Below are 13,175 nucleotides of genomic sequence, written 5' to 3' on the forward strand. Positions count from 1 at the left end.
TTCTTTTTTTAAGATTTTATTTATTTGAGAAAACAGAGGGAGAGAGAGGAGACTCCCTGCTGAGCAGGAAGCGCAATGTGAGACTTGATCCCAGGACCCCAAGATCATGACCTGAGCCAAAGGCAGCCGCTTCACTGACTGAGCCACCCAGGTGCCCCTCATTTTCCCCTCTGATTAAACTCTCAAGGAACAGGAAAGTGTTTTTGGTAACAAGAAAGTATTTTTCCGTACCTAATTACTCTTGTCCATATGCTTCCCCAAAGGGTCATATGCACGGTAACAACAGTGGTTGGTTTTTAAATGGGAAGATTGTTATTTCCTTAGTATTACGACGTTCCCTACTTTGAGAAGGATTTTTTATTCGTGAGGGTATATGCATCCGTCTCCAGTCCTTGCTCTCCTCAAACCCGATCTTGCCTGCTATAAGACCATTCCCCAAGGTTCCACTTGACAAACAGTAAAGTTGGGTTTGTTTTTTTTTTAACAACAACAAAAAAAATTGTGGTTTTTTTCCTTCTGTCTTACAATCTGTTCTTTAATTTTCAAGTGAAGAACAGTACAACTGAAATGAGATAAATGCACAATGTGTAGTGGATTTAGAAGATGGTATGAAACTCAATCAACAATGTGCAATATTTCCATTCAAGTATGTTAATGTAAAGATGTCTAAATGGATCACAAGCTTAAAACATCTTTAAAATAGAAATAAATAGCTATTATCTCATGAGTATCTTCTCTAAGAACTTTGTTTAAGTGGCTATAGCTCCATCTCGGCTGGAGGCAGCTGCTTTGTTGTCATCATATCAAGTTTTAACCAGTCTTGCTTCGGCAGAGGTGTCCATTCAGTCCATCTCCTACAGCAGGAAAGGAAAAAAAGCCAGAATTAAGCAGTCTAATTCACAAACCAGGATTCAGTTCTTAAGGACTCTGGAGCCACAATCAACAGAAGTGAAGCTAAGTTTTGTACACACTCTCTGGAGTCTCGGGAGTCCTGTCATCCTTTGAGCCCTGTATCCTCCTCCTTGCTAGACGGGAACAACCACAGAAACAGGCTTCCCAGGTGCTGAGATCTAGATCTTCACATCTGTTGAGTCACTTACAGTACCAAGAAGCACCTTAGTGGGTCTGAGAAATGGAGATTCTGTTGCATTCCCTCAGTACTTTTTTTAATGATTTTATTTATTTTTTTGAGAGCGAGATAACGAGTTGAGGGAGGGGCAGAGGACTCCCCGCTGAGCAGGAAGCCTGATGTGGGGCTCTAATCCCAGGACCCCGGGATCATGACCAGAGTTGAAGGCAGGCACTTAACTGACTGAATCACCCAGGGGCCCCTCATCCCTTCAGTATTTAGTAAGCTGTTAATACAGGTTGCCATGACATCTTGCTCACTTTTCCCCCTTTAGATGTTGTTGTTGAAAGCTGTCCAGGAACTTTCTCAGGCTTACCTTCTTCTAATAACTCAGCTTGACTTAATATACTTGAGTGAAGATTTATATTTTCTCCTGTTTTAAAATGCTGGCATAGGGGTACCTGGGTGGCTTAGTCCATTGTTCCAACTCTTGATTTTGGCTCAGGTCATGAGATTGAGCCCTGCATCAGGCTCTGCACTGGGCATGGAGCCTACTTACTAGTCTTCTCCCTCCACTCCTCCCCCCAACTTGCGTGCAGTCTCTCTCTCTCAAGAAAAAAAAAAAAAAGCTTAGAAAAAGGCTGGCGTGTATGAAGGCCTTGGCAGATACAAAAAAGGTGTTGAGGGCGCCTGGGTGGCTCAGTGGGTTAAGCCGCTGCCTTCGGCTCAGGTCATGATCTCAGGGTCCTGGGATCGAGCCCCACATCGGGCTCTCTGCTCAGCAGGGAGCCTGCTTCCTCCTCTCTCTCTCTGCCTGCCTCTCTGCCTACTTGTGATATCTCTGTCAAATAAATAAATAAAATCTTAAAAAAAAAAAAAAAGGTGTTGAGACTTATCAGTAAATATTAACAGGGTTAGATGCCTGGGTTATATCTCTGACACACAAAATCCCAAGCATTCGCTATTATTTTCAAATTTACAGTAAGATACATCTACTTAATTTCCAGTTAAAGTGAAGCAACAAACTTTAAGAATTGGCCCTTCTTGGGCAGCATCATAAAGAACTTATTTTTAGGGACGCCTGGGTGGCGCAGTTGGTTGGACGACTGCCTTCGGCTCAGGGCGTGATCCTGGAGTCCCGGGATCGAGTCCCACATCAGGCTCCCAGCTCCATGGGGAGTCTGCTTCGCTCTCTGACCTTCTCCTCGCTCATGCTCTCTCTCACTGTCTCTCTCTCTCTCTCAAATAAATAAATAAAATCTTTAAAAAAAAAAAAAAAAAAAGAACTTATTTTTAATATCTTGGACAGGTTTTATGGAGAAGATTTTAGTTTTTCTCCCTTTTGACTATTTTGGTCTCTCCCCAGCATCCTGTTTGGTAATGTAAATTATGGGCACCTGGTGGCTCAGGTCAAAATCCCAGGGTCCTGGGATCAAGCCTCAGGCTCCCTGCTCATCAGGGAGCCTGCTTCTCCCTCTGCCTCTCCCTCCCAGCTTGTGCTCTCTCTCTCTCAAATAAATAAAATCTTTTAAAAAAAAGTAAATTATACTTAATGTTTGTGACAAGGTGAGAGCAGATGGAAGCAGCTCAGCTGAGGATACACCTTCTTTCATGCTCCACTCCCACCTACACCATCCTATTCTGATTCGAGCAATAGTATAGCATAGTATACCTATGAAGTATGTTCTGATAGTAGCTAGTCTTAAAAATAATGTTGATGGAGCTCAAAAGGGCATTAGGTGCTCATTACCACCCTCTACAATACAACTTTCTCACAGAAGCAAAACCAAGCCTTTCTACCTAAGCAAGAAGACCCCAAAGCCTTTCTTGTGGTTTGGACACCAGAACAGAGGGAGAAAGGATGATAGAAGCCCCGTAGCAGAGTTCTGTTGGGTTTCCAAACCTTAAAGGGAACAGGCAGAAACCAAGAGGATTTAGTGAAATGCCAACGAGCTGACATCATTGGTTCTTACATTTCTGACTAAGTTCCTCACGTAGGTGAACAGGTTCTGGTTAATAAAGTTCACTGTCGTGCGAAAGACTTCACGGAGCAAGGATGGTGTGTGATCGGCCACCTTTTTGGCCAAGAACATGGCCAGTATCAGCATGGTCTTCTCATCTTCCATGTCTGTAGGGTAAGTCTGCATGACCCGCTCCAGCGCAGCAGCGAGGCACTGCCTTCTGTCCTGCAGGGGTGAAAACAGGGTCACACAGCACCAAGTTTACTAATATCTGCCTATGAGAAGAAAACAGTCCTCCAATGTCAAGTAGAAGGAAGCATGCTTTCATTTCACAGGAAGGAACGTATTAAGCAGCTGAGGAGGTTGGAGAAGAGAATGAGAAATGATTTAATTTTGAGAGACAATGAAAAAGGGAGACTGGACACACTCCCCGCAGTTGGACACTCATTCACCAAATCCATTTTTGTGGGGCATGTGTGTAAAATTTAGACAATGGAACTGAAGAAGCCCAAGTCCTTCCCTGCCTCTAAGGCACTTACTTAAAGTCAAGAATTAGTTAACTACCCAAGATGTCTTAGACCTATCTTACTGGTGCAGACCTAGCTCCAGGGAAGGGGATGAAGGGGCCTAAATGTGCCATTCTCACCTTAGCCTAGGTGGCAGAGGCGGCCCATAGACCATTAGACCCAAAAGGACCTTCAAGCTCATCAACTCAGATGCAAAGTTCAGTTAACACTGTGGGAGAGGGCCTAAGGCAGAACACATTACCAAGTCTATGACAGCTGCTGGAGAACTCCAGAGGAGAGATCCCTGGAGTGGAGACCTGCTTGCAGGTAGAGGCTGATCTGGCTGACTGAAACTTGGAGGACAAATACATTTCTATGTAGTGAGGCGCATTTGCATTTTCATCTGGTAGTCAAAGGATGGAACCCTTCTCTCCTCTGAACTCCTATAGACATAGATTTAATAGCCTTGGGACAGTTCTCTCTCCCACTATGTTTCTTCAGGAAGGGCAGAGTACCTTATGGGACCCAGTAAGGGTTGGAAACTCTGTTAGTATATGTGTATTGATTATAACCATCAAGTTAAGAGTAGCAGGCTAAATAAAATGTCACTTTTCTTGTGTTTTGACATTCTCTACTTACATTGTTATTCAACTCTCTGAAACTGAAGAAAGAATAAGTTAGTTATTTGTGGAAGAGTCATATACATTTTGTTAATCTGCTTAGATTTGTTAATCTGCTTGACTCTGACTTAAGGTTCAAGTTTCCTAAATGTCAAGTAAGTTGATTCTTCTGAAAGACCATTAACCACGCTATGATTCTATTTCCAGTTATTTTGTAGGGAGTCATGAATTGAGGCACCTCACTGGACACTGGTCTGTCTGAGAGGAGAGAGAGGACAGACCTCGAAGGTTTAATTAACAACTGAACATTAAAAGACAACCTACTGAATGGGAGAAGAACTTATACAACCCTACAAAACAAAGAATCCAATTCAAAAAGGGCAGAAGACATAAACAGACATTTTTCCAAAGAAGACCTACAGATGGCCAACAGACACATGACAAGATGCTCAACATCACTTATCATCAGGGAAATGCAAATCAAAACTACAATGAGATATCACCTCACACCTGCCAGAATGACTAAAATCAGCAACAAAGGAAACAACAGATGTTGGTGAAGGTACAGAGAAAAAGGAACTCTTGTGCATAGCTGGTGGGAACGCAAATTGGTGCAGCCACTCTGGATAACAGTATGGAGGTTCCTCAAAAAATTAAAAATAGAACTACCCTATGCCCCAGTAATTGCACTACTGGACACTTACCCAAAGAATACAAAAACACTAATCGAAGGGATTTTTATAGCAGCATTATCTACAATAGCCAGATTATGGAAGCAGCCCAAGTGTCCATCAATTGATAAATGGATAAAGAAGATGTGGTATACAGTGAGATACCACCTCACACCAGTCAGAATGGCTGAAATTAACCGGTGAGGATGCGAAGAAAGAGGAACCCTCCTATGCTGTTGGTGGGAATGCAGTCTGGTGCAGCCACTCTGGAAAACAGGATGGAGGTTCCTCAAAAAACTGAAAATAGAGCTACCCTATGGCCCAGCAATTGCACTAGTGGGTATTTACCCTAAAAATACAAATGTAGAGATCCGAAGGGACACGTGTTCACGAAAGTTTATAGCAGCAATGTCCACAATAGCCAAACTATGGAAAGAACCTAGATATCCATCAACAGATGAATGGATAAAGAAGATGTGGTATATATACACAGTGGAATACTATGTAGCATCAAAAAACCCCAAATCTTGACATGTACAGCGACGTGGGTGGAACTAGGGGTTATTATGCTAAGCAAAATAAGTCAACCAGAGAAAGACAATTATATGTTCTCTCTGATATGAGGAATTTGAGAGGCAGGGCAGGGGATCGTGGGGGTAGGGAGAGAAAAAGTAAGACAAGAAGTGACGGGGAAGGGAGACAAACCATGAGACTCAATCTCGGGAGACAAACTGAGGGGTGTGGGGGTTGGGAAGGTAGGGATAGGGTGGCTGAGTGATAGACATTGCAGAGGGTATGTGCTATGGTGAGTACTATGAATTGTGTAAGACCGATGATTCACAGACCTGTACTCCTGAAGCAAATAATACATTATATGTTAATAAAAAAATTTTTAAAAGATATGGTATATATACCATGGAATATTATTCAGCCATAAAAAAGAATGAATGCTTGTCATTTGCAAAAACATGGATGGAGCTACAGAATATTACGCTATGAAGTAACCCAGTCAAGAAAAACAAATAAGATATGGCTTATATGTAGAAGCCATAAATCAAACAAGTATGACTTGGCTTATATGTAGAATTTTAGAAACAAAACAAACAAAGGGGAAAAAGAGACAAACTAAAAAACAGATTCTTACTATAGAGAACAAACCACTGGTTACCAGGGGAGGTGGGTGGGGGATGGGTGAAATAGGTGAAGGAGATTAGGAGCACCCTTATCTTGATGTTCACTGAGTCATATATAGAACTATCGAATCACTATATTATATACCTGAAACTAATATAAGTCTACGTTAACTACACTGGAATTAAAATTTTTAAAAACCTGACCACTGAAAAAAGTTCTCATACTTCCTGACTAACCCAGAAAAGGCAGTGGTGGATTTTCTCACTTACTTCTTCCGACAGTCTCCTATTCATGAACTGTGTTGCCAGGTTATTCACCAGTCCTGGGTGGATGCTGCGATCCATATCGTCCCCTATTTTGGCGAGCTGCCTGGCGATATCCTGAATGATTTCCTCTTGACCCTGAGAATCTAAATGTTCAGGCAGGGGCAGAGACACAGCGGATTCAGACAACGGCCCTGTCTGACCCCTCCCACTCCACCCCGTCCCAGAAATAGAAAGGGATTCTGCTTTGGAAGACAGTCAGCCCGTTTGTACAGCTCACCGCAGTGGGCTTGCTGAGCATGTGGTCTATTCTAGAAGAGCTGCAGTGTGAAGACCTGGAACCTGCAGCTGAGGGCAGCCGGGGCAGGGTACTGGGGCCAGGAAAGGGTCTAAGTGAGCAGAAAGACTGGAGAAGCAGGCCCCTCCCTGCACACAGAGTCAACATTTGCTTGTGAAAAGGACAGTGACACCAGGGCATCTGTGACCATGGGTGGCTGAGGCATGAATCTGACGGCACCCTTCCTGGCTGCCAGTTCTCTGCCCCATCACATAACAGGTGTCAGCCTCCATTAGGGCCGAGGCTCTGCCACCAGCCCGAGTTACAGCCGCTCATCTGCCAGAAAGGGCAGCTCCTTCTCTCTGTCTGAGACCAACCCCGCTTGCCATGCCATCTGCCCTACACCATTTATCTATGTTCTTGGTCTGAGTCCCTTGCCAGAAGGTAAGCTTCCTAAGAGCTCTGATTCTTTTTTGTTTTTTTTTTTAAAGATTTTATTTATTTATTTGACAGTCAGAGATCACAGGTAGGCAGAGAGGCAGGCAGAGAGAGAGGAAGGGAAGCAGGCTCCCCACCGAGCAGAGAGCCCGATGCGGGGCTCGATCCCAGGACTCTGGGATCATGACCTGAGCCGAAGGCAGAGGCTTTAACCCACTGAGCCACCCACGCGCCCCAAGAGCTCTGATTCTTAAATGTTTTGTTTACTGTCAAATACACAGCACTGAAAACAGGCAAGGCACACAGGAGGTGCTCAATAAACTGCACAAATTAATGAGTCAATGAACGTATTCTGTACCAAGCTCCTAGTAAGTTCTCAATAAATGCCAGTTGTGGTTATTTCCCCCATGAAATCTATTTTCTCTGTGTCTGCACCTTCGCTCTGGCTTCTTATTTACCCAGGATGGACATTCAACCTCTGCAGTGCTTGCAGCTATCACATCATGTGATGCAAGTAGGCGTCCCATCTTATCTCAGAGCACAGACACCCCTGTCCGTCCTACTGTCACCAGCGTCCCCACCCGAGTATGGGTTCTCTGCCAGCTCTCACCTGGGTCATGATGGCAAGCTCCAAGCCCCCTCTCGCTGCCTGCCAGGCCCTTGCCCACTCTCCATGATATGCTGTGGCAAGCTGGGCATGGAGGTGCAAGAGTGAAAGAGGCTCTGAGGGGGCCGGGGGCACTAGTTGGGACCCTGTGCCCTCAGCATTTCACCTGCCCCTCACTGGTCTTCACCATGACCCGTGGAGCATGGCTAGGACGTCACTTCTCTACTCCTTCATGGGCTCGCAGCTGCTGAAGTGACAAGCTGCAGCCCAGCCTCAAAACACCTTGGACCTTAACTTGTACTATTCCCTCCAAACACACTAGCCAAACCCAACTATTCACACGACCTTTCAACAGTCTTTCCGCCTGCAAGTGTCTGCTGATGCTGTTACTATCGCCTCTTACCAGTTTCCAAAGAACCAAAATGTACCCCTTCCTCCACAAGCCAGCTCAACTGCAGTTCCAGCCAACAGTCTCTCCTGACTCCCCAGAGCTCCCGCTGCACTCATGGCCTCACTGACCTCTCTGAGCTTTTCTACTTTGTTCCAGCAAACTTCAGGAGTCCTGGCAGATTCAATCAGTATTCAGCCGAGTAAATGAATTCACCAATGGAACTGTGGTAAACAGAGCCTCTATTCTGCCTTTTGCTTCCAAATCTTGTCAGGTACTTAACCCACAGGCCAGTTTTCTACCAGAGGTGAGGGATGGTATACAGCCCCATAATCACTTTTACAAATGCCCTTTGAGTGAAGCCAGGCTTTGCAGTCTAAGGGCAAGGAATGGTACGGAAGAGCAAAGGACAGCTCAGGCGGCAGCCTCTGGTTGCAGTTACCCCTGCAGCAGCTTCTGAGAACCAAGCCATCCTGCCCCCATGTCCTCCCTATGCCTTTCCAGAGAGGACCAGTTGCTCTAACTTAAGTCTAGGGCCACCCCTAAACTTGCCTGGGTTCTAAACCACAGAAAGTCTTTGGCACACCCTGGCTCGTGGGTAACTCCGGCCATATCCCATCCACCCAAGTTAAGATAGAGCTGGAGGTCCAAAGGCTGGATCAGCTGTCGGTCTGCCCCATGGCCACCAGAGGGCAGTGCAATCTCCAATGCTGGGAGATTGCTGGGCCGCAGGAGGAAGGATTTGACTCGGCTCTCTGCTAGGTTGGGAGGCCTGGGTCCAGGTCTTCATGAGTCACCTTAGGCTTTTAGGGCAGTGATTCTCAACAGGGCATATACCTCATAGATACCTGGGAGTCTTACCACCCTAGAGCACACTGGTTCGGGCAGCTGGAGTCCGGCCCAAGGACTACGCATTATGAAAATGTTCCTCATGGAATTCTAATGTGCTCAGAATCCAGGAGAGGATGATTCTGAACATGCTTCCCAGCCCTGCTGATGCTGTTACTACATTCACCTCAGGATGGCCTCCATCTGTGGAGGCTGCACCAATGGTGGAGAAGGGTAAAAAGTGCACTTGGAAGGGATAGCACAGGGATGAGGGTGAGGAGAGGTGCAGTCTGGAAATCAACTAAGTGGAAACTCAATCAGGCCTGTGTCACTGGCGTCGTCAGGTCCAGAACAAGCCACCATATGACACAAACATCTATGATGGACTGACACAAGGTGGGAGACAGCCCCAAGCTCCCTTCCAGAACTTGGGTTCTCTACAGGTTCCTGGAGACAGCAAGCCCAGATCTGGGGCAGAGGCCGCTGCGCCAGATGCCTACCTCTCTCCTCACTCGCCAGGAAGTGGCCGCAGCGGTTGCCATCTGTCTGCAGCCCATCGTCTTGCTCCTCCTGCAGGTGAGCTGGCACGGGCAGTTCCCGGCCCAGGACCTCCAACTCTTTGTGGAAATTAGAGTCGGAGTAACTTTGGAGGAAGCCAAACACCAGCAAGTTCGTGATGCGCTCATCCTGGAGGCCTGAACCATTGCTGACCTAAGATAAAAAGGGAGTCAGAGAGATGTGTAGGAACCCAGGCCAGGCCCAGAGGCCCTGCCTGCAGCTGAGCTTGGCAGGAGCTCTGGGGACAGCTGGGCCTCAAATAGCTTACTGGGCCAAGATGTCCGAATGACCCTGTGGGCCCGACAGGCAGTGAGACCCAGTGGGCAGAGGCCAAGTCTGCAGTCAGTGCCTGCTTTAAGCAGTGCCCCCCGTAGGTGCCAAAGAAAAAGTTCTAAGTCTGCAGACATTTGCATGACATCCTGAAAACACTGACCTGGGGTGAGCTTGCTTTTGGAAGAAGAAGGTCCAAAGGCTGTTTTAGGGAAGTCAGCAAATATCAACTGGATGCCATCCTTACACCTGCATGCTTTGGCTAACTCCCATGTCTCTTTTAGCACCTTCAGCCCACCTGATCAGCTATGCAACCAGCAGTTAGAAGCTCTTTATTTTTCACAGTCTCCTTTGTGGGCTAAGATGCATTGTATGACAGCCCATTTTCCATAAATCCTGGGCAGTACTGACCACAGATAATGCCTCCCTTTGGGCAGGTTGGTTTGCTTCAGGAGGATATGGACCTTCACCACAATATAGATGTATGGGGATGGCTCCTGCTCTCACAAAAGGGGCTCAGCCCCTCATCTGCCAGCACCACTTGCTGTGGGAGCTCAGCTCAGCATCTGTGCTCTGGGAGCCACGAGGGTTGTTTCTGGGGTACTGACTGTCCTGGGACAGTGTTCTTGGCAAACAAAGGTGAGTGCTTCTACTCCAGCAGCTAGCTGTGCTTGGAGCAAGCAAAGACCTAGAATGAGCGAGGGAATCATCCAGAAGGCTGGGGATACTGAGATCACCCAGGAAAATGTAACAGGCACATACTTGGCTATAAGAGAAGCTCAGAAGAAGAAGATGAAGGTGCTGGTAACATTTATTTCTCTTCTAAGTTCTGAAAATTTTTCATTAAAAAATTTCAAAAAACTTTAAGGACAGTTTTTAGAGGGCAGATTGTTTTAAATAAATGAAATGCAAAAACAAGGTGCTTATGTATTGTGATTCAGCCTTTCCTTTAGCAGAATTATTTCTTAAAAGGGGGGAAATATCATATAAAAGCTCTACTATATCAGATTCTTACAATTAGGTACGTTGAGGCCAGGAGGCACAAGACAGCTCAGAAACTCAAGAACACCCTTCATTTCTACCTGAAGGAGATGTCTTGGCCTGGAGAGAAGAAAGGAGGGCTGGGGCTGGATTGTGAATGCTCAGTCCCCGCTGAAAAGCAGCTGGATAGACACTGTTAGATAGGCACAAGTCAAGAACAGGCTATACTAAACCTGGTGGGCTTAGAGCTAATAGTATTTAATTCCAAAAACAAACAGAGCTTGTGAGAAATCAAGTTTGAAACTGGGACCTTAAAAAAAAAAAGATTTATGTATTCATTTAAGAAAGAGAAAAAGAGAATGAATGAACAAATGAGCAGGAGGGCCAGAGGAAGAGAGAATCTCAAGCAGATTCCAAACTGAGCCTGGGGCCTGACATGAGGTTGGATCTCCCCACCTGAGCTGAGTTGGACGCTCAACTTACTGTGCTACCCAGGTGCCCATCTGTGACTCTTTCTAATCTTCCAGTGATAAAAGTGGAAATGGATGTCTGGAAAGACATAAGATTTGACAGCCATCTATCCTTCTAAATCACAGGAAAAAGCATATTAAGAGAAATGATAAAGGGACAGCGAGGTGGCTCAGTTAAGCAACCGGCTTTTGGTTCCATCTCAAATCATGAACCTCAGGGTCATGGGATGAAGCCCCATGTTGGGCTCCACACTCAGTGGGGAGTCTGCTTGAGAGTCTCTCCCTCTTCTGCCCGTTCCCACTCATGCTCTCAAATAAATAAATCTTTTAAAAAAAAAAAGGAGATATGCAAAAGTAAATCTCATGCTATAAAATCAGTTTCAGAGTAGAGAAAAAAAATGGAAAGCTATCCAATGTGTTTTAACAAACTAGAACAATCCAGGTGCCTAAACCTGGCAAAAACAGCACCATACAAACAGTTTAAAAAAAAAAAAAAAAAACCTAAACCAATTGCACTTATTTTGTTTCTCTAAATATAAAGAAAAAAAATCAAAGAAGAATGCTAAAATGGGGGCGCCTGGGTGGCTCAGTCGGTTGAGTGTCCACCTTCGGCTCAGGTCATGATCCCAGGGTCCTGAGATCGAGCCCCATGTCAGGCTCCCTGCTCAGTAGGGAGCCTGCTTCTCCCTCTCCCTCTGCTGCTCCCCCTGCTTGTGCTCTCTCCTCTCTGTCAAATAAACAAACAAATAAATAAATAATTTCAAAATTAAAAAAAAATTTTTAAAAAGTGCTAAAATGTGGATGAACGGTACCGTAACAGTTTAAAAAAAAAAAGAAAAGAAAAACCAAAACCAACACAAGACATGTTGTTCAGTGCAGTAAGTCAGATACACAATAGGACAAATATTGCTTGACTCCACTTCTCTGAGGGACCGAGAGTAGTCAGATTCAGAGACAGAGAGTGGAGGGAGCTGCCACAAATGGGGACAGCAGGATGGGAGTTAGTATTTAAAAAGGACAGAGTTTCAGCTGAACAGGTGAAAAGTTCTGGAGGTGGATGGAGGTGATGAATGTGCTTCATGCTGGTGAACTGTGTCCTTAAAAAAGGTTAAAATGGTAAAATTTATGCTATGTATTCTGCCACAAATTTTTAAAAACTGGAAAAGCCTCCAAAGGAAAAAAGTTAGAAAAATCTACAACAGGATGAAAACTGTGATGGGGGCCAAACTCTGAAATGTAGGAGGATAATTGCTCAGGGTTTCACTGTGAACCCCAGCTCCATGGGACACTGGGCAACTTGTGCATCTTTGTTTTCTCACCTTGAAAAAGAGAAAACACTGGGAGTAATTCTATCCCCCTTCCTCCACTGGAAGGTTTTCAGGAGAGATTGACAAGGTGGACAAAAGCACTCATGGAAGTTCAAGAGCCACACAGCATGACATAGCAATGCTGTTCTAAGGCAGACATCTCCACAATACAGGAAAGGACACAACAGTTGCCAAGTTAAAAGGGACAAGAATGGGGGCACCCAGTGGACTCAGTAGGTAGAGCATGCAGCTCTTTATCTCAGCATCCTGAGTTCGAGCCCCACTTAGGCGTAGGATTTACTTAAAAGAAATAAATAAATAGGGGCATGTGGTGACTGACTCTTGATCTCAGCTCAGGTCTTGATCTCAGGGTTCCAGCCCTGTGAGGCCTACTTAAAAAAAATTAAATAAGTAAGATCAACCACAGTACAGCAGTAGATCTGCCCTACAAGCAAAACTAAAGGAAACCTTATACATATATACATACACGGAGAAGACAAGAATGGACAGGAAAGGTGCCGAATGGAAGGGAATTCTGGATACCGAAATAGACCTTTATCCGGACAAAAGGAGCTGCTGAAATCTTTTGGCCAAGCAGCTACCACCTCTGCTGAGCCTGCCATGTCTCGGACACTCTGGATACCCAGCTGAGAAGCCTCACGGTCTTCGCTCTTCAAGAGAGCATCCAACTATACCTCGAGCACCTGCCAGGGGCTAGGCATTGCTATGAATTCGGAAATGGTGGGCCACCAATTTACCATCCTTAGACTTTTTGCAGATACCTCCCCCAATAGCGGGTGAGGACAAAGGCTGCTGCACACAGCGTG

General features: G+C 45.4%; 1 protein-coding gene across 1 annotated transcript in view; it reads right to left on the bottom strand.

Moving 5' to 3' along the window:
- Positions 1 to 458: 458 nt before the first annotated feature.
- BID (BH3 interacting domain death agonist) overlaps positions 459 to 13,175 on the bottom strand; it is a 47,120-nt gene continuing 34,403 nt past the window's right edge. The window contains exons 3-6 of the mRNA XM_044227273.1: positions 9,263 to 9,473; positions 6,231 to 6,370; positions 3,043 to 3,255; positions 459 to 854 (exon numbers count right to left, since the gene is read on the bottom strand). Of these exons, the coding sequence (XP_044083208.1) occupies positions 843 to 854; positions 3,043 to 3,255; positions 6,231 to 6,370; positions 9,263 to 9,473 (576 nt within the window). The 3' untranslated portion in view covers positions 459 to 842. The remainder of the gene's footprint in view (positions 855 to 3,042; positions 3,256 to 6,230; positions 6,371 to 9,262; positions 9,474 to 13,175) is intronic.

This window comes from Neovison vison, chromosome 12, assembly GCF_020171115.1.
Source record: "Neovison vison isolate M4711 chromosome 12, ASM_NN_V1, whole genome shotgun sequence".
NCBI classification, from domain to species: Eukaryota; Metazoa; Chordata; class Mammalia; order Carnivora; family Mustelidae; genus Neogale; species Neogale vison.